At 51.6% G+C, this 21,774-nt stretch overlaps 1 protein-coding gene across 4 annotated transcripts in view; it reads left to right on the top strand.

The window, feature by feature from the left end:
- TMCO4 (transmembrane and coiled-coil domains 4) overlaps window positions 1-21,774 on the top strand; it is a 92,052-nt gene that overhangs the window by 24,894 nt on the left and 45,384 nt on the right. For all 4 annotated transcript variants that reach the window (XM_041767018.1, XM_041767016.1, XM_041767017.1 and 1 more), the window contains 5 exons: window positions 7,858-7,990; window positions 15,342-15,439; window positions 15,707-15,850; window positions 16,622-16,741; window positions 20,939-21,103. In XM_041767018.1, the coding sequence (XP_041622952.1) occupies window positions 7,858-7,990; window positions 15,342-15,439; window positions 15,707-15,850; window positions 16,622-16,741; window positions 20,939-21,103 (660 nt within the window). The remainder of the gene's footprint in view (window positions 1-7,857; window positions 7,991-15,341; window positions 15,440-15,706; window positions 15,851-16,621; window positions 16,742-20,938; window positions 21,104-21,774) is intronic.

Genomic DNA, 21,774 nt, shown 5'->3' on the forward strand with positions numbered 1-21,774 from the left:
GCTGGGTTTCTCAGAACTTCCTGGAAGGTTGACCTTTACCGACACTGTTGGGATCTTAGTCACCAGACGGTGCCATCCTGGCAGCCGGGTGGACTTCGGTGTGTGGTAGCCGCGGTCTCTTCACCCAGTCACAACCCACCGAGCTCTTTTCCCACACAAGTGAAAAAATAATTATTTTTCATGCTGACAGTTAAGCTGATAACTCTAAATCAGAGTCGTCAAGCTCAGCACTGTGGTGTTTGGGACTGGGTCGTTCTTCGTTGTGAAGCCATCTGTGCGCTGTAGGATGTTTAGCGGTATCCCGACCTCCACCTACTAGCTGCCAGTAGCACTTCCTGAGCTGTGACAACCAGAAATGTCTCCATAATTGCCAGATGTCATCTGGAGACCAAACTGTCCCTGGCTGAGAACCACCACGCTAGAACCCAGCATTTGTCCAGGTCTCATGGGGCCGGTTTATTTGTAGTTGGATCTTTGTAAGTTATCCTAGTTGTTCTAAGTCCTGCATGTAGATTGTGGATTGCTGCATAGTATATAATCCTCAGGTCAACTGTGAAGGAAGCTAACATTATCCCCACTGATCGGGGAGGAAGTCAGGCTCAGGAGGTTAAATAGTCCAGGGTTACCTTTCAGAGTGTTTCAAAACCCCATTTAGGGCAAAGCGAATGTCACTGGGAGCTCTGCATGGATGCCCGGGCAACTTCACCTGAATTACAGGGTTTGCCCTCTGCACCCTGAAGCCAAAGGAAGTGCCTGCCACAGGCGACACCAGTCTTAAAGCAAGCTTGACTCTACTTTGTGACCTGGGCTTTATCAGAATTGCAAACCCTACCTCCCCGATGAATCAGAAACGTTTGAGATACTGGTGTTTTGGCATGATGAAATTACACACACTGTCACCTGATGGCAACTAGTGTTTAGGGCAGTGCGTCCTTCGATGCGTAGGACAGCGCTGGACAGTGAAGGTCAGGGTGCAGTAGGTTCTCTATTGAGATGCTGGTGGAGGAAAGAGCCCAGAAGTGTGGGTTCTGGCCCCCACTCTGTCCTGGGCATACTGGGTGACTTCGGACACGCCCCTTGCTCTTCCTAGGCCAGAGGGACCAGTTATGCAGCAAGGGCTTGCACAGTATGTGGTTGTGTGTCTGGGGGTGCGCCCCCCGCCCCCCGCCCCCGGGCTGCTCAGCAGTTGTGCAGGGCTGGCACACTCCTGCCCCCTGGTGGTACAGCTGAGATCCTTGGGTTCCCCCCACACACACCCCATCATCACCACGACCTAGATTTTCCAAAGAACCTGTCCTCGCCTTTATATGTGCTTGCGGACCATGGCCTAGGCTATACCTGGAGGTGTGTGTACACCACATAACCCCTGAAGCCAGAAAGAGGATTGGCTGCAGACCATGGGATTGTCTGGGGACCCCCAAATCACTCGAGAGTAGATTTGCCTTTAAAGGACAGCCACAGTGGAATGGATGGAAACGTTGGCATCAGATAATCCTGGCTTGTTATCTGAGCTCCACCACTCTCTCAGCTGAGTGACTGTTTTACAAAGTTCCTCTGCACCTGTTCTTCCCTCTTGTGAAAAACCGAGCATCGTCATACCAAGCTCCTAAGACCATTCGAAGGGTGAGCAATGACACATGCCAGCTCCTTGGGTGATGCCCGGCACTTAGTAGCATGGCGGGGTTCCTTCCTGCAGGGGCAGCACGGGGGCCATCTCCATCGTGCCCCTGCCTCTGGGCCTGAGGGCACCCGGACCTTATCAGACCAGGAAGCGCCAACCCGTTTGCCCACTGCTATGTTTCTTAGTGTGGGGACCACCTGCTTCAGATTCAGGTGGCCAACTGTTAAAAGTACAGATTCCCAAGCCCCATGCCAGACCCCAGTACGGGGCCAAGGAATCTGAATTTTGATGAGCTCCCCTGTGACCTGCCATTGTGGGTCTCCACCCCACGTCACATCATCTGGGCTCAGGTGCTCAGTGGCTTGCAGACTCTGGTCTCCTGAGGTTGGTGAAAGATCTTGCAGAGGCTGCTTTGGGGCTGTTTCAAGTCCTAGTGACCTTGGACTTTTGAAGATACCTCCCCTGAGGTTGGAGGGGGTGAGGACAGGCGCCCCGAAGCTGACCCTTAGATCTCTGAGCTGGAAGGGACCTCAGGAGACCAGCTTCTCTGGCTTTGGTCCTTCGGGTGGGTTTCCAGAAGTGCCATCCCAGGCGCTGGGCTGGGACCTGAGCAGTCCTCAGGAGCAGCCGAGGCGACCTTGCCTGCCTACTGCCCACTACTGGGTGGGCTGGGGAAGATGAAGGCCCACCCCAGATTCAAGGGGAGGCCAGGAGGGAGGAGTGAAAGCCAAAAGCAATATATGGGCTTGGGAGGTGTGTAAAGATAGAGTTTTGCTGCCTCAGCCCCGGTTCCCGTGTCCTGGGCGGTGCCAAGGGCACAGCCTCTACAGCCAGACCAGCTGGGTGGCCCAGGGCAAGTGACCCAGCTGTCTCTGTGTCTTGTTTAATTAAACAGAGATACTACAGCAGCTGCCTGCTGGGGTGGCTGTGACATTTAGGGACTCAATTCATGTGGAGGGTAGCACCCTGGTAGATCTGTTTTGGAGGGAGCGGTGCATAAATGCAGCTTCCACTGTTAACATGGGTGTTAATCATGGGGTGTTTCTGCTGGAAGGGGATACAAATCTTATACAGCATAATTATCCTCCCCTCTTTTGGACCTCTCCCAACACAGATCAGTTCATTCGTTCATTCCTACAAATATTCCATTCTTTATTCTTACCAAGATTATTACATATCTGCTTTGTTTTAGGCACAGGCCTGGCTGCTAGGGATGTATAGTGAATTTGGAGCTTAAATTCTAGAGAGGGAGTCAAACAAGTGGGCCAATCTAAAAATCAGGTTTTGTGGGGTTTGTTTGTTTTTTTTTTTTTTTAGATTTTATTTATTTATTTATTTATTTATTTATTTATTTATTTATGACACAGAAAGAGAGAGAGGCAGAGACACAGGCAGAGGAAGAAGCAGGCTCCATACAAGGAGCCCGAGGTGGGACTCGATCCCAGGACTCCAGGATCATGCCCTGGGCCGAAGGCAGATGCTCAACTGCTGAGCCACCCAGGTGTCCCTAAAAATAGGTTTTAAATGGTGATAAGGAAATACCTCCTGATAAAGGAATAGAAAGCAGTGATGTGGAGTCAGGAAGGACTTCTCAGAGAAGGTGACATTTGAGGAAGAAACGGAGTGATGAGCAGATCCAAGAGAGTATTCAAGGCGTTGTCAAGACTGACATTTGAGAGTAACTCATTGCTGTAAGAGATGACCCTACCCAGAGGAGGAGCGAGGCCTTACCCAGCAAACCCACTGTCTGCCTCGTTCCCTGGGGCTGCAGGGCTCAGAGAGTACTGGAAAGAGAGAATAAGTCTTGGCTGGAGGTGGGAAGCGGAAGAGGGTGGGCACATCGGGGAGCTCCAGTGAGCCAATACCTCTCACTAATTGCTGGCCATCATCCTGGGCCCTGGGAGACAATAAGGAACAGAGGCAAAGTTGCTGCCCTCATGGGACTGACAGTCTTGTGGGGAGAGCCAGACAATAGAGCTATCCACAGATGCAACAGTGGTAGGAACAGGGTTGGGGACGGTGTGGCCAGAGTGCTGGTAAGGGTGAAAGATGAGAACCAGAACCAGTGTGGCAGCTGGTAGTTGAAGAAGGAAGGTGGACACAGTGGCCACGGCAGGCAGTGGTAGTGGAGAGCCGGGGTCGGACTCAGGACATATTTTAAAGGTGCAGCAGGGACACCTGGGTGGTTTAGTGGTTGAGCATCTGCCTTTGGCTCAGGGCGTGATCCCTCAGTCCCAGGATCAAGTGCCGCATCGGGCTTCCTGCGTGGAGCCTGCTTCTCCCTCTATCTATGTCTCTGCCTCTCTCGCTCTGTCTCTCATGAATAAATAAAATCTTTTAAAAAAATAAAAAATAGAGGTGCAGCTGACAGCATTCACTAGTGGATGGATTGGATGTCAGGATAGGGCAACAAGAAAAACCAGGAACAGTGCCCAGAGCTGTTGACCTGAGCTCCACAGCAGGATAGTCAGGCCCTGGAGGAGTGAGCTGGCCACCTGGCAGGTTGGCAGTAGAGCCAGGACCAGAAAAGCCCAGTGTCAGGGTCGCCTGGGGCTCATGCCCATCCCTCACCACCTACCCTCTGCCTTCAGAGGGCCTCAGCTGCATCCTAGTCCAGCAGGGACTGGATGCCTGGCCGCCAGTGACCCTTACACAAGGCTGACATTCCAGAACCCTGTGCCTGAGTATACTTTGGGAGGTGATCCCACCTATACACCTGGCAACCTATCTTCCAGAAGCTGAATCACTGCTGCCTTAACCAGTGGAGTATGAATTTGCAGCTAATTATAATTGCCACCAATTAATCACCGTGGCCAACGCTGGCTTGCTTTCCACTGCTCCACTATCACCTGGGTGCAATAGTCTACGAAAGCGGGGAGCTCCTTTGTGAAGCTTTAACTGACCTAGTAACCCCAAGACACGACATGTCTGTTCCCCGACACGTAGACAGTTGTGGTCAAGGACAGCAGGCCAAATGCCACCAGATTGCGGCTCGTTCTGGGTGCCCTGGTGCTAGGAAGGAACTGGCTTACTCTGCAGAAGCTTGAAACCTCAAACCTCAGGCCTTTGGAGGGCTGTGCGTGGTGAAGGCTAGCCACTACTACTTTAGTATAATATAACTGCCCACATCACGGGCACCCCGCGGAGGAGTCTGATCCCATAACATTCATTAGGAGCCTCTCGTGGACCAGGAGTCCTCTCCTCATGCCTTTGTGAGGTGACTCTCACCATTTCTGTTTTCCACCCGAGCAAGGATGAGCTGTTTGCCCAGGGGTAGGCACAAAAACAGGATCCCACCTCGGGTCTGTCAAGTTATTCATTGAACATTTATTCTTTGTGGCAAACACTGCTCGGAGAACTAAAGATAAGGCAGTGACTACCTTTATAAGATTGCCCTTATAAAGTTTATATTTTGGGAGGAGAGACAAACAAGCAAAAGTAAACAAATATATCAGAGAGTGGAGCTCTGTGAGGAACAAAAGGCAGGGAAAAAGTGATAACGAGCTATGGGCAGGTGCTCAGGAAGGCGTCCCGGGCAGGAGGCCTTGAACAGAGACCTGAAGGAGGAGAAGCCTCACATGAAGATCTGATGAATGAGCCTTTTAGGTGGTAGAAAGAGCAAGTGCTACAGCCCTAAAGCAGGAACATTCTAGAAGGCAAGGTCAGGGACTTTGACCAGGGGCCTTGAAGGTCATGGTAGGGTTTGGATTTGGTTCTAATCATGACAGATCTCTATATTATCACCAAAGAAAGAAGAAAGCAGAATGTCGGGAGCCCTGACTGGAGTCCCATCTCCAGGCCTGGAGATGCTTCTGGGCTGGGGGGGAACCAAGGAGGGCAAGGGGGAGCCTGAGGGAGGGAAGCCCGAGAGCAGAGTCAGGGGGTCAGCAGCTCTGTTCCTCTTACTTCTGGCCCCCAGAGCAGTGGTCCTCCAACCTGGCTGTGCACTTGTAGAGACAGACTCCCAGGGCCCAACCCACACTGCAGAACTAGAATCTCTGGGATCCGAATCACACCCCACTTGTCCCCATCTGAGTTTGGAGCCAGTTGAGTGAGGCAGAAGGGAGTCCCAGCATCAACAGGTGACTGGAGACGACTGTGGTGGCAGTTTGGGGGCTTGAGGCACTGTTGCACTACACCCCAAGAGGCCTCACTGCCCCACTAAGCCCACCATGCAGGCAGGTCTGCAGAGAACAGGGACCCATCAGACTGGTCCCAGTCAGAGAGGGTGGCCCTCCCAGTGGGGAGGTGGGAAGAAAGGACAGGGATGCAGTGGAGATTTTTTTTTTTTTTTTACCCAATGGAGACTTTGTTGTTGTTTTTAAGATTTTATTTATTTATTCATAAGAGACACAGACAGGCAGAGACACAGGCAGAGGGAGAAGCAGGCTCACTGTGGGGAGAGCCTGACATGGGACTCGATCCCAGGACCCCAGGATCACATTCTGAGCTGAAGGCAGATGCTCAACTGCTGAGCCACCCAGGTGCCCAATGGAGACATTTTGAGATAAACTAATGGTCTCGGGGACTTTTGATGTGTGGGATGAAAGAGGAGGGTGGACAGATTCCCCATCTCCAGCTTGGGTGGCTGAGTGGGATCATGTTCTGAGGTCCCTCATGCCTCACTCACCTGATCACGACGCATTCATACAAGCTTCTGTGCCATATAAATAGAGCTTGAACAGACCACCTTTGGTTAAGTTTTGATCAATTAATTCTTCCAGTTATAACATCAGCCCAAGTTCGTTATGGATAATGTTGAAAAGGCAAAAAAAAAAAAAAAAAAATCCTGTTTGACATACTTCTCTCCCTTTTTCCTGTTCAGTGGGCTTTTTTTCCTTAGTTGGGGCCCTATGGCTTATTATCAAGTCAATCTAGCCCTTTAAAAAAAATGTTTCATTACATAAGCATCTTTTTCAGATTTACAAACTTTCCTTAGGAATCTTTTTTTTTTTTTAGGGCTTATTCTCCATGGGGTGGATGTGCTGTGGTTTGCTTAACAAATCCCCTGATGTTAGAAATCTCCAGATGCCTATCACTTCCACATTAGAAATGCAGCAGTAAGGCCTTTACTCACTATTTTCCACATTTAGGATTGTTTTCTTAAGATTAGCATCTCAGAGATGGAATTCCTGGACCAACGGGATGCACATCTTTCCGGCCTCCTTTTTTTATATATATATAAAATACTCATAACCTAAAATGTGACATTTTATGCATTTTTAAGTGTACAGTTCAGTAGTGGTAAGCACAGTCACCATGTTGTGCTGCTAGCACCACCATCATCTCCAGAGCTCTTTTTTTTTTTTTAATATGGTATGCCTACCATTTTTAATTTTTTTTTTTTTATTTATGATAGTCACAGAGAGAGAGAGAGAGAGAGAGAGAGAGAGGCAGAGACACAGGCAGAGGGAGAAGCAGGCTCCATGCACCGGGAGCCCAACGTGGGATTTGATCCCGGGTCTCCAGGATTGCGCCCTGGGCCAAAGGCAGGCGCTAAACCGCTGCGCCCCCCAGGGATCCCTCTTTTTTTTTTAAGATTTATTTATTTATTTGAGAGAGAGAGAGAGAGAGAGAGAAAGCACAAGCAGGGGGAGGGGCAGAGGGAGAAGGAGAGAAATCCTCAAGCAGACTCCCAACTGAGCAGGGAGCCCGGATGCGGGGCTCGATCTCACAACCCTGAGATCATGACCTGAGCTGTAACCGAGTCAGACAGGACACTCAAATGACTGAGCCTCCCAGGTGTCCCTCCAGAGCTCATTTCATCCTGCAAAACTGAAACTCTGTCCTCCTAGATGCTAATTCCTCCTCCCCCCACCCCCAGCCCTTGGTTGCTGCTCTACTTTGTGTCTCTATAATTTGTGGGGTACACACTGTCCTCACATTCTGATCCATATTGTCAAATTGCCTTCCAGGCAGTTCAAATCAATGCACCCTCCCACCAGCGATGTCCTCGAGCCACCCACCTGTTTCCATCACCTCCTTCACAGCTTTGGGATCGAAACCATTGATCTTTGCTAATTTGGTGAAAAATACCACCTTGCTTCTGATCAATGGCTTTCAGCGTTGTGTGGTAGCCCATCCGGGATGCCGTCCTGGGGTTTAGTGGACCGCTGCCCACGGGGTCATGCATGTAGGGTGTTTCCAGGGCTGGGACTTTATCCATCATACTGTTGTTAGGGGCTCTGGGCTTAAAAGCTTAAACTGATTCTCTGCCCTTGTTTCTCTCTTTCGAGGGTGCTACGATGCACGGGCCCGAGTCCTCATTTGCCACATAAACTCCTTCTTCCAAGTGCCCTTGGGAGAGCTGGATCTCCTTGAAGAAACGTTCCTTGAGAGCCTGAAGGAAACCAAAGAGGAAGAATCTGAGTAAGGGAGCCCTGTGACCCTCACTCCTGCTTGCCAGGAAGCAAGGACTTCCCCCTGAGTGTACTGTTCAGATAACTGATGCTCCCCTCATCACTCCCTCCTCCATCACCCCATTAAGAGATGGTGGTGCACTGAGATGGGAGGAGCACTGGACCAGGAGTCCCAGTGCAGCCCAGACTTGCTGTGTGGCCTTAGCAAGTCATTTCCCCTCTGGGCCCCAGTCTTCAGTTATACAAAGTGTTAAAGTCTGTGACTTTAACAGTCCATGCCTTTGACACCATGCTCCACCTCAGGCTCTTGTGACACCTCGCCCATGGGTTGGAGTGGCCTGGATTAAAATCCTACCTCTGACACCCATCTACTTGTCGACCTTGGGCAGGGGTCCCCCATTCTCTAAAGATTTTATTTATTTATTCATGAGAGACAGGGTAGGGGAGAGGCAGAGACAGAGAGAGAAGCAGGTTTCCCATGGAGTAGGGAGCCCAATACAGGGCTCGATCCCAGGACCCTGGCCTGGGATCATGACCTGAGCTGAAGGCAGACACTTAACCAACTGAGGCACCCAGCCCCCTCTTGTCTAAACCACAATATTCTTTTCTGAAAAATGGGAATAAGGATAGAGTCTTTCCAGGGTTACTGTGAAAAACGAATGTGGTCATGTAGAGGGCTCGGCCCGGGGCTGGCACGCAGCAGGTGTGCCATAGATTTGAGTCCTTCCCTTCCCCCACGGACCTCTGAGCTACCAGCTGCAGAGCAGCCTTGCTACGTATGGTCAGGTGTGTATAGGGGGAAATTATCCTGGCAACTTAGCCAGAGCTCAGCTCTTGGTGGAATGAATAAATACCTTACACAGGATCTGATACTAGAACAATAAGTCAATCCCAGTCATAGCCTAATTGCAGGCTCCTTGCACCAGGCACGTCTCCCAGCGTCCTTTCTGTCTGGCCATGATGGCTCTCAGTGAGCAAGCCAGTTTGTGCAAGTTCCACCCAGCTGGGAATGTGGCTTTGAAGCCAGCTTCAGAGCTAGAGCTGCCCTCCCACCAGGGTTTGTAGGGCAAAGGAAGGAGGTGTTTCCTTGACTAAGGAAGAAACTTGATCTGTTGAAATAACCTGAAAACAGGCTTGTTTGGATTCCCAGAACTCTGTCAGTGAGGAAACACCGGGATCCAGGCCAATTGCCATAATCAGAAACAAGGCCCAGACTCTCTGGATATATTACTGTGCACAGACACACACGCACGTATCTGTATGCCTGGAAATGGAAGAAAATCTTAGCTATTAGCTTGGAAATCTTATTATCAGAAAAAACATGTCAAGAGGATTTGTTCTGACCATACTGTGTAATGCCAGATCAGGGATGATGTGAAACAGGTTCTAGGACAGCCCAGCTCTGCCGCTTGTCAGGGTGTGGTGTTGGGGGAACACTGGGCTTGGGCTTCCATTTCCTCATCTGCAAAATAGGACAATTATAGCACCTCCTTATAGGGTCCTTGGGAGAACTCAAATGAGGTCATACATGTGAAGTGCTTTGAGCAGGCCTTGCATGAGGTAACTAGTTGAAAAATATCATTATTTGTTGTAGTAAAGTCATCATTGTTGACATTGCTACATTTGGGCTCTTGCCTCTGAAAGATACTCCACACGTGTGATTTTTAAACTCTTCTTTAGGGTCTTTGGAAACCTCTCAGGTTCTTCCTAGGGTTTCTGGAAGAGTCTGAGATCCAGGGGAGGCCAAGTTCCCAGTGTCCTGGACGCACTACTTTCCCTCTCTGGGCAACAGCACTGGGTTTTTTCACCTATACAAGCAGAGGATCAAATTCTGTGCAGGTTCCTTTTAGCTCTGTGGTTTGTATGTCTGCAAGGTGAGCTTATCACTCGACACCCCGAGGCGATCCTTTGCAGCTCGGGTTCAGAGTGTGATGTACGACATTTCTGTTCTTGGGTCCCCATCTGAACCCTGAGGCCATCTGAGCTTCCCCCGCCTGTTTGGTGACTTCACATCCAACAGGGGGGTGATGGTAATATCCCCGTCACAGGGCTGTTGAGAGGATTCGATGAATGGATACGTATCAGAAGCTTGGACCAGTGCCGAGCACATAGTAGGTGCCTGCAAGCGTTGGCGACTGCCCTGCCAGCAGTTCACATGGATCACATCAGAATGACATGGTCAACGTGTAGCTTTCAGTGAGCTCTCCGTAGATGCAGAACAAGATGCCATCTCATCAGATGCGCAGACAATCCCCTGGTGTTTTTGCAGAGGAAGAAACTCAAGGTCAGAGGAATGATGTACCTCGGTTGAGGTCACAGCGCTGGCCAGTGGCACCATCAGATTCAACCACCATATCTATCTGAATAGCACCCAGTACATCCCTTACGGCATGGTTGACATGCCCAGGTTCCTTCCTTAATTCTGAAGAAAGTAGTAAAGATAATTATTTTTTTTTAAGTAGGCTCCATGCACCATGTGGAGCCCAATGGGGGGCTTGAACTCATGACCCCAAGATCAAGACCTGAGCCAAAATCAAGTCAGATGGTTAACCAACTGAGCCACCCAAGCGCCCCAGTAAGGATAATTCTTAATGGAGCTTTCTGTGCTTTTACTAGGAAAGTGTCTCTAGACCTCCCAGAAATAAGCTCTCCCTCTATCAACTAGAGAAGGTGATTAAAAATAATGATAATAATAATTTTTAAAAAAATAAATAATAATGATAATAACAAGGTGTTGATGATGTTGAGCGAGAAAGGTAAGAAACACCCTCTCATTGGAGATGAGGTGGCAGTGGGTGATATTTATTCACGGACCCCTCAGATGGTGATGTGGGTGTCTTGCTCTTCACCATGTATCCATGGCTCCAGCTTCTGTCCTTGAGTGACAGCTCAAGGACAGCTTCTGTCCTTGACACCCAGCCTTGGGTATCCTTGGAAGGCTGACAGGGGACACCAACTCAAGGTCATTTCTGGCATCCCAGACCATGAGTGTGGCCAGGCCTGGATGATGGCAGAGATTTGCCATGGCATCTGACCTGTGGGCAGTCAGTAATGGGAACGGGGCTCCCTTTGGATTTACTGTCATGCTCTGAATTTCCCACTGCCAAGTACAGGGCCCGTTGTAGAGTAACTCCGAGCCAGCATCTCCTGGGGTGCTTTAGATGTTGAAATTCAGCCAGACAATGGAATTAATTGCAGAAGTAAAATGCTGTGTTAGTTAATGATGATTGGCAGATCGCTTCATTTTACGTACAAAACAGTTATTAGGGATGTTCGAGTACTTAAATAAGTAAGGCAATCAGTTTGCGTAAACATTGAGAGAGAGGTCCTTAGCTAAATAACTTTGGAGGGAACATTGTAGTCTCTTTGATTCAGCACATTTTTATAAACCTTTAAATAAGAATACTAGAGATTAGAGTATAGCATCCATCTAATCTTTGCAAAATTGATTTGATACACTAGCACTCACCCATTTAAGTAAAAGAGCTTCAAGGACTGTAGCTCCTGTTTAGTTACTTTATTCCCTTTAGGATATGAGTCTCCCCCCTCCCCTGCATAAACTCAGCTCAAAGGGAAGATGATCTAGTATCGTGGTTGTGCAGATGTCACCGCAGGAAGAATCTAGAAGCAGAAATTTACAAAATTTTACAACATTTCAGATTGGTCGTAGTATCTCAGAAGTTTTCTTCTTGATGGCGATTGGCCTGTTGTCTGGCTAAATATTTTATTTAGCCAAAATGCCCGGCTGGTCTTATAGATGTGGACAGTGAGTGGAGGAATAGATACCGCAGCAACAGGTTCTGAGCGCCCTCCAGGTCCCAAGCCCGGGCAAGCTGCTGAGGGTAGAGAGCAAGAAAGGCCCTGTCTGTGCAAGTGTCAAACAAGATACAGGGGGTCCCTGGAGGGCTTGCTGTGGGTACAGCTGCCTCACCCTTATGCCCAGAGCTTCTGGCCCAGGAAGCTGTGAATTTAACAGCTACCCTGGGGGTTTGTGATGCAGCTGATATACAAGGCCCCACCCTTTGAAAACCATTGGTCTAGAATTCCATGCTGAGTACAGAGGGTTAGGGACCCCAGAGTCCAGGCAGTTAGGCAACCCTGGGGCTCAGGGAGGCTTCCTGGAGGAGGTGAGTCTTGAATGATGACTAGTGTTTAGCCAGCCAGAGGAAGGTGAGAAGGTCCTTGACAGCCAAGGTCTCCCGGCAGCACAGGGACCGAGAAGGCTTAGGCAGTGTGCCTGGTGGCAGTGTAGTGTTTCTGGAGGGCCGAGTGTCAATGAAGAAATAAGGAGCAATGAGGCTGGAAAGGAGGCAGGGTCCAGGTCACCCAGGGCCTCAGTGTCATGTCAGAGAGGTGACACTATTCTCACTCAAGGCAGAGGGAGGGGACACAGAGGCTGGAGAAAGGGAGGCAGAGGGTCAAGGTCATACTATCGCTGTGGTGGTGCTGTCCTCATCCCCCCCATTTCCAGTCCCTATGGGAGAAAATTGTGGCTCAGGAGCCTTGGGGGACCCAGCGAGATCGTGGCGGAGCTGGGCTCGTCAGGCTACCTCTGTCCCAAATTTCCACAGTTTCCCAGCCCGTTAAATGAGATGCCGCTGATTCAGCGCCAGCTGCTCAGCGCTTGACGCAGTGCGCGATCCTGTTGTGCGTACGCCCTCAGCAGCTGGAGTCTTTTCCTCAGACCTTGAACTCTGCTGAAAGCAGCTAATTGCCAGCCTTCCCGTTTGCATGGAATGGTGCTAGCAGTCAAGGGCCAAAGTATATCTCCAGCCTGCATGGAGGCAGATGTTATCATAATAATGAAAGGAATGATAATAGCAGCAAACATACCTGATTACAATATGCCAGTCGCTGCATATGGATTATCTCATTGACCCCCACGGTGCCCTCGGGGATGAAGTGCTATAATTATCCCCATATGTGGGGTGAGGCAAGTCAGACGGGTCAAGTAATTGGTGCTTAGTCACAGTTAGTAGCTCAACCATCAGGATAGACTGACTTTTGCTGCAGTAACAAATGACCTCCAAGTCTCAATGGCTTGCTTGCAACAAAGGTGCATTTCTTTAAAAAAAAAAAAAAGGGATCCCTGGGTGGCGCAGCGGTTTGGCGCCTGCCTTTGGCCCAGGGCGCGATCCTGGAGACCCGGGATCGAATCCCACATCAGGCTCCTGGTGCATGGAGCCTGCTTCTCCCTCCGCCTGTGTCTCTGCCTCTCTCTCTCTCTCTCTGTGACTATCATAAATAAATTTTAAAAAAAAAATTAAAAAAAAAAAAGATTCTATTCATTTATTCATGAGACAGAGAGAGAGAGAGAGGCAGAGACACAGGCAGAGGGAGAAGCAGGCTCCCCGCTGGGAGCCCAATGCGGGACTCGATCGATCGCAAGACGCCCGGATCATGACCCGAGCCAAAGATAGATGCTCAACCACTGAGCCACCCAGGTGCCCCCAAAGGTGCATTTCTTCTTCGTAACACATGTCCCTGGCAGACTGGCGGTGACTTTAACCCACACTCACTGTCTTGGTTCTGGGTCCCACGCAGGGTGACAGAATGACCTCTGTCTGGAATGTTGCTAGGTTGAGGCAGAGCAGGAGACTCATCACACCGCCTGCACTAACTCTTAAAGATTGTGCCAGAAGTGGCACACGGTGCATTTCATTAGTGAAAGTGGGTGATGCCCCCACCCTGTGCTCCACAGGGCGGGGATGCATACTGTTTGTGTAGGGAGGACCAGTACAGGGGAGAGATAAGCACACCTGGTGGGCAGTGCTCCTCTACCACACAACAGGAGTTGAGGCCAAGTTCACAGGGTCAGCTCCTGGCAGGTCAGGACCCACGTTCTGTCGCCATCGTGTCTCCAACTCCCTTAGATATACACAGTTGAGCCTCATCCCATGCCCAATGGCATGAATCTCAGCCACGGAAAACCGGCACACCTGTGGTGTGCAGCACGGGGACCTTTATGTGCAGTGTCTGCTTCCCTTTATCAAAGTAGCTGTGAGGGGCTATACTCGGCACCCCGGATGGGCCGTGGGGAAAGAATTTGTTGGGGTGAACTGGCAAAGAACCATAAGGCATAGCAGCTCCTGCACACCCAGCTCAAATCCCACTTCTCTTCGATGACCCGAGGATGAGCTACTTCTCAATATAATGTGCAGTTCGGGAGGAACAAGATGGCAAGGAAACGGGTGTTGGTCAAGGGCTGTGTTGTCCTGCGCACAGACATCCAGAAGTGCCAGCCCGAAGCCCACTCTTGGTGACCAGCTGTTGAATGGGTGGATGAAGAAAGAGTGCATTACAACCCACTGCCTGACATGACAGCTGTTATTAATCCCATTTCACAGAAGAGGAAGCTGAGGCTCGGGGAAGCGCAGGAGCGTGGCTGCAGCCACCGTTTTGGTCATCTGTCCCTTGCAGTGTGCCGTTACGCTAAATGCTTGGCTGACATTCTCTTCCTCGATGCCCGCAGCCCCTCAGGAGGGGGCTGCTGTTGTTCCTTAACTGGTCTGTGATCCGAACACAAGAACAAAACCGCTTCCAGGGTAAGAGAAACCATGCGAAGCACAAAGCACGGCGCTGGCTAGACGCAATCCCTCAGTAAATATTAACCATTTTCCCTCTTGATCACCGTCATCTGCTATCACGCTGTACATGGAGTTGTTGTCCAAACTCCAACTTCAGCTCAGAGTTCGCACTCACGAAGACTGCACCAACCGGCCCTTGATCCCTCCTCCTGCTCCTGATTGCCCCCCAGCCCTCAGGGCCATGCACCTGACACAAGGGCTGCTGGGCTTGGTGACACTCTGCACACACAGTGGCCATCCTCAGCTTCATCTGACTCAGTTTATCCCCAACGCTTCCTTCCTGCTCAATTTTATAGCTTTTAAGCATCAGGTCTGGCCGATTCTAGCTTTTGCTCCAAGGCCAAGGTCTCCCCGATGGCCCACATTTGCAGAGGGGGATGGGATCAGACAGTGGGGAACAGGGAGGGAACGGGAAGGCAGGGCGATGGAGTCTGGGATCGTATTTGGTACTTGTTCTGGGTCCATCTGTTCAAAGATATTTTCTGTGCTGCTTTTGCTATTATTATTTTTTTGTCTTTTATTATTCAAATTGCAACCCCGTTAGGATGGATCCATGGGGTAAGTAGCACATCCCGCACACTGGGATTTTCCAGCTGGGTTTTAGAAACTTCACAGCTTCTTAAAACCATCGCTGGGCCCAGGGTGACTTTGGTACCTCGCTCTGCATGGCAGCATACCCAGCATTGACCCTAGTTTGGGGGGCTCACTGAGGCGGGGTGGTCTCAAGGGGTCCCAGGCACAGCCAGCCCTAAAGACCAACCTCTTTCCCCCCAGAACGGCTGAGGCATCCCGGAAGAAGAAAGAAAACCGGAGGAAATGGAAGCGCTATCTCCTGATAGGCCTGGCAACCGTCGGAGGAGGGACAGTGATCGGTAAGGCCAGCCCATGTCGGGCCGGTGGCACATGGGTCAGGGCAGTGCAGAGCAAGGGACGAAGCCAGGCTCACAAAGCTAGAGAGGAGATTGTAAGGGGTCAGCTGGGAGGTGGCCCCCGGCACGCACCAGGTGCCCCGTCAGCAGGAAGTGAGTTCATCCGAGTTCATAGAAGCATCCGTGGAAGGCAGTGGGCAGCCAGCGGGGAAAGAACCCGATAGGCCGCATCTTCCCATCTTTACCTACCATGGGCTGTTTTCCTTGCAGGCGTGACCGGGGGTCTAGCTGCCCCTCTCGTGGCCGCTGGCGCCGCAACAATCATTGGCAGTGCTGGGGCAGCGGCTCTGGGCTCGGTGGCCGGCATCGCTGTCATGACCTCACTGTTTGGTGCAGCTGGAGCTGGCCTGACAGGTAAGGTTCCAGGGGAGTGGTGGCCTAGGGGGGATTTTTAGCCAGGGTGGCCAGGCTCTTATGGTACATGCCCAGATTCTCACCTGAGATGGCTCTCCAGGGGACAGAGGAGGACGCGGCTCTTCTTAGGCTGAGTCCCAGCACCACTGGAACTCTCAGCAGGTTTCCCACAGAACTGGCCCAGTAGCCTGGCGTGAGCCAGAAATGGGCAGGGTGTGGGCATCTGCCCTGTGTAGACTTTCTGAGAAGGATCTGATTGGAACTGCTTGTCTCCATCCAGGAAATTCCAGGAAATTTCCAAGCTGGCCACTTTGGAAACACGTGGGCTTCTTCATGTTCAGATGCCGTATGGCCATCCTGTGTTAACCAGTATCATGGGGGCGGGGTGGGGGTTCTAAATCATATGTGCCAGCAGCACCCCAGCCCCCAGTCACTCCCCAGGTGGGATCCATCCCTCCCCACATTGAGAAACATGGTCAGTCTACATCCATGGTGTTCATGGGAAGAAAAGATCTAGAACCACAGAGTCAGGATGGAGCAATGAGTTCCAGCTCCAGCTCTGTGGCAGAGAGCTGGCTGGTCTTTGGAAGCCCCTTACCCTTGGCTATAATCAGCACCTACCTTTAATGACTTAAAAAATGGGACATTTGTCCAGGGGCAGGACACACAGTTGGCACTCACTGTGAGTGTGTGAGCGCAGTGCGCCACTCTGACTAACGTTCCTGGGGTCCTCAGCCATCTCCACCCTCATTTTTGTATCTGGGTTTTTAGGATACAAGATGAAGAAGCGTGTGGGGGCCATTGAAGAGTTCACATTTCTGCCTCTAACAGAAGGCAGGCAGCTGCACATCACCATCGCCATCACAGGGTGGCTGGCGTCCGGCAAATACCGTGAGGACCAGGGGCAGAGCAGAGAAGGGTGGGGGATGGGGGAAGTCTTACCTGAGCTGGGACTGCTGCTGTGGGCTAAGCTCTGGTAGGCTCTTACCTATGTATGTCTCTAGAGGGGTGGGGGGAGCCCCGTTTTGCAGAGGAAGAAACTGAGGCTCACGAACGTGAGAGGACTTCATCCCATACCCATCTACTCATCCACCCTTCATCTACCCGCCAGTCTGTCCACACACCCACCCATCCATCCATCATCCACACACTCACCCATCCATGATACATCCACCTACCCACCCATCCACCCATCTACCCATTCGCCTACCCACCCACCCATCCACCTGTTCATCCATCCATGCATCCATCCATTCTTCTATCAATTCATCCATTGAGCAGTATTTATAGAGTATTGTACATACCACATGCCACACACTGAGCCAGACCCTAGGAATTCAGTGATGAGTAGTAATTACAGGGAAGTTTTATGGATGGCCCAGTAGGGGAATTAACAGAGTGTTACTGGGGAGTGAGGGAAAGGTTCCTGGAAAAGGGGACATTTAGGCTGAAAGCTGGGAGCTAACTGGGTAAAGATGGAGCAAAAAGTATAAACCGAGCAAAGGAGCAGCATGTACCAAGGCCCAGTGGTGCAAAAGATCCAGCACAGGATGGCTGGAACGGGGAGCTGGAAGGCAGGAGTAATGACAGGGTCGGATCATGCTGGAGCATGTGAGATATGGCAAGGAGTTTGAATTTATCCTCAGAGCCAGTAGGAGAGAACAAAGGACTTTAAGCATGGGATGTAAAGTTAAAAAGACGTTAAGTAGGTGAGAGTGCGTCTTGACTGTGTGACCTCAAGCAAACTTCTTAACCTCTCTATGCTTCAGCTGCTTTCTTTGTAAAGTAGAACAAATTATTCCTGCCTTTCAAGATACTGGCAAAGTTTAAATTAAACAAGACAACACATGGCAGGCACCTGGTTTCTCACTGACAGCCCACAACCATTCTTTCCCTCTGCTGCTCTCATTTGAACGTGTGTTTTGGGGGAGATTCTAACCAGGGTGGCCTCAAGGGCTAATACCGTGGTCCACCCACTGCCTGGCTCACTGTTGCAAGTGCCTCGTGTGAGGCTTAGCAAACAGTTCATTACCGAGAGAGAGAGACAGAGAGACAGAGAGACAGAGAGAGCGCAGGGCGGGTCAGGGAATTTGGAGCATCCCAGCCAGACACGAGCTAACAGCCTTCTGAGTTTCCAAATCTCTGGCATCTGAGGGTGGAAGCCACAGCTCTTCTAAATGACACAAGCAAGCAAGCGAGAAAATGTCCAGGCTCCATGTGGAGGCACGAACAGGTGCCAGAGTCTGACTGGTGTGTGATCGCCAAGCCCCAGCCGCACGCAGCGCGTCTCTAATGTTAGTGGAGCACCTAGTCCGTACCTACCCCGAGTCACATTTTGCCCACACAGTGGGAACTTGATAGGCGTTACCTCGCGAGATCCTCACATCCACACCCTGAGGCGGGGGCTTTTCTTGTCCTGAGTGGGCAGGAGAGGAAACCTAGGGGGGGCACGTGAGGTCAGGTGAGTGGCAGATGCAGGATTCGAACCCACATCTCCTGACCCAAAGTTCGTAGCTGTCTCCCTTCTCTCCTTTCCCTGACAGCACGCTGCAGGCGGGAACAAGAGCAAGCATCTAAGTTAAGGAATTTGCGATTCTGACCAATGTGAAAAGCAAATTCCTTATCTTTGTTTTAACCCCCTTTGCTCGGTTTGCCCTAAGTCAAAGACCTAATTCATTGTAGGGGGAGGGAATCCTGTTCAGGATTCTCCTCCAGCAGCCATTGCAGTGCTCTCCAGGAGAAGGGAGGGCGGGTGTTTAAAAGAAATGTGGGGGATCCCTGGGTGGCTCAGCGGTTTGGCACCTGCCTTCGGCCCAGGGTGCGATCCTGGAGACCCAGGGTCAAGTCCCACATCGGGCTCCCTGCACAGAGCCTGCTTCTGTCTCTGCCTCTCTCTCTCTCTCTCTCTCTCTCTGTGTGTGTGTGTGTGTGTGTGTGTGTGTCTCATTAATGAATAAATAAAAAATCTTTAAAATTTTTTAAAAAGAAATGTGGGAAGCTAGATGACACCCACGAGGGAGATAAGGCATCTCTTCCTGTCTCTGCCAGGAGAGAAGCCTGTGGGTCATCCCACGCTTGCTTCTGTGTGTGGTGGCGATAGCTGGACTCTCTGCAGCCCACCCCTTTATTAAACAGGATTACATGCAATAATGACAACAGCTTTGCAGCCAACCAGGCTCCACCCCAAGCATCTCGCATGCCTTGCTCGCTGAGCCCCTCACTGCAAGCCAGGGAGGTGGGCGTCACCGTCACCCCCATTTTATAGACAAGGAAACTGAGGCTCGTAAGGACTGCTCAGGGTCACCAGGCTAGCCAGGGACCAGGGCAGGGCTCACCACCATTCTCACTGGCTCCACAGCCCCTGCTCTGGGCCACGGGGCGATACAGCGCAGACGGTGCTTTAGAGTTTACACAGTGCTGTGCGTGGGGCATCTCACGTGATCCCCGTGGATCAGGAGTCAGATGTTATCATTCCGCTCCTACAGGTGTAGGGACCAAAGCCCGCGAGGGCGGCCTGCCTGGCTGACGAAGCTGCTTATAGCAGCTTCTCTTCACCCGTACTCTCCCCCACCCCAGCCCCTGCTCTCCATCCTGAGCTGTCGAGGGCCGTGACAGGGTCCCTGCAGAGCAGGGAACAGCCCCAGGGTGGCCCCGGCATCAGCATGGCACCCTCAGCTAGGGGTGAGGCCTTGGAGTGCAGCAGGGAGCTGACACCCAGAACCCGAAGCCTCAAGGAAGCTGATGCCACACATTCATTCATGGTCATATTTTTGTGAGTGTTTGCTACGTGCCATGTCACCAGGCTTCGGGCTCCTAATCCATGACAAACAGACCGTGGGAGATGTGCACTGAACACAGGTGCACAACCATGCGTGTAATTGCACCCTGCGACAAGAACTCTCAGTGGAAAAGGACGGGGTGCATTTGCTCACCAGAGGGGCCACGTGGGCTTCCCCGGGGAAGACGCGACTGAACTGGAAGCTCAGGGGAAGTAAAAGTGAACAGAGAGAGTGATGGTTTAGGCAGGGGTGGGAGGAGACTCCTGTTTTGGAAAGGTTGCTTGGGCCACAGGCAAAAATGCATGGGGGGCCAGGTTAGGCATCCTGCCGTGCCCCTTTGTCCTTCTCGCAGAGTGGGGCGACTGTGTGATGTGTGCACAGCCCTGCCCGGGCCCAGCCTGAGGCCTAGGTGGCTCCATTTCCTCAGCTGTGAAGCGGTGGCAGGATTCGAACCCACGTCTCCTGACCCACCCTATTTCAGAGGCCGTGAGAAGAAGCAGGTGTTTCTGGGGGTCAGAGTGTAAGTGAGAAATTGGGGAGCAGTGGGTTGGGGAGGGAGGCAGGGGCCAGCTCACCCAGGGCCTCGGGGTCGTGCTGGAGAGGTGACATTATCCCCAGAGCAGAGGGAAGGGATGCGGAGCTGGGGAGAGGGGGAGGCAGAAAGTCAAGGTTCGACTTCTGCCCGACATTGGTCACTGTGGTGCTGCTGTCCTCATCCACCCATTTCCAGTCCCTAAGTGAGAAAATTGAAACTTGGGAGCACTGGGCAACCCAGTGAGATGGTGGCGGAGCTGGGCTCAGGTGCCTCTGCCCCAAACTTCCAGTTTGTTGAATGACTTCCCGTTGACGCCCAGAGCCAGCTGCTTGTTGCAGTGCACGTTCCTGTTGTGCACCCTCAGCAGCTGATGCCAGAATGACTGCAGGGTGGGAGAGAGTGGCACTGCACACACATAGAAGCTCGAACACTTCGTTCCTACGACTCCACTATAAAGAGAGATAGATACTCATCTCCCCGCTGCACAGATAAGCACAGTAAGGCTCAGGGTGGATAGTGGTGTGCCCAGGGTCACCCAGCTACTAACGAATGCAGAGCTGAGACTCGAACCCCAGCCTGCTGACTCACGAGGTGGCACTGTGCTCCGTCGGGTGCTTCATCTGTTCCGCTAACTGCTGCTGCTCATCAGCAGGGGTGGGCCTCTGTCTCTCCACAAGGGCACATGGTCCCCTGTCCCCACCTGCCAGGGAAGGTGGGGTGGGGCACCCTCTGTCACAGACAGGAGAGACCCCACCTACCCGTGTTCTCCCTTAGGCACCTTCAGCTCCCCATGGGCGGCCTTGGCCCGCAGCCGGGAGCAGTACTGCCTGGCCTGGGAAGCCAAGTACCTGATGGAGCTCGGCAACGCCTTGGAGACCATCCTCAGTGGTCTTGCCAACATGGTGGCCCAGGAGGCCCTGAAGTACACAGTGTTGTCCGGTAAGCCCACCCGCCCCAACCCCACTGCCAGCAGCAGCATGCCCACTGCTCCCAACCTACACTGGTGCCGTATCTTTACACACCCTAGTTGCCCCAGACAAGGCCAGAGTGGACAGTCGGCTGATCCATAGACACATGAGCAGGCCCAGCTACGATCAGCCAAATGAAGCCTCACAATTTCTCAGCTATTATGAGAAATGACTGCTGTTTTAAGCTACTGGGTTTTGGGGTTGCTTGTTACACAGCAATAGCTACCTGATACGCTGTGTGACAATGTGATTGGCTGTTTACCTGTCACCTCCCCACAAAGACTATACACTTCATGGACAGGAATGCAGCCTTAACCTCTCTCTGAGATCCTAAGGCCCAGCAGAGTGTCTGGGGCCACTAGGGCAACTCAGGCAACTCGGCTCTGCTCCATTTGTCTGTCACCTCCCCCCCACACTGGGATCAGCAGGCTAGCCCACACCAGCTATAAAAGTGCACGAGAGGCCAGTCCCGATGCACAAAATCATTTCAAGTCTCACGTCTACTAATATCTTGTTGGCCAAAGCAAGTCACGTGGCTGAGCCTAGCATGGACAGCAGGGCAGGGGCTGAGGCATTGCAGAGTATAGCACAGGGTGGGAGGACAGAGTGGAATGACAAATCGAGGCCATCTTTGGAATCCCA

The sequence above is a fragment of the Vulpes lagopus genome, chromosome 8 (assembly GCF_018345385.1).
Source record: "Vulpes lagopus strain Blue_001 chromosome 8, ASM1834538v1, whole genome shotgun sequence".
Classification (NCBI taxonomy): Eukaryota; Metazoa; Chordata; class Mammalia; order Carnivora; family Canidae; genus Vulpes; species Vulpes lagopus.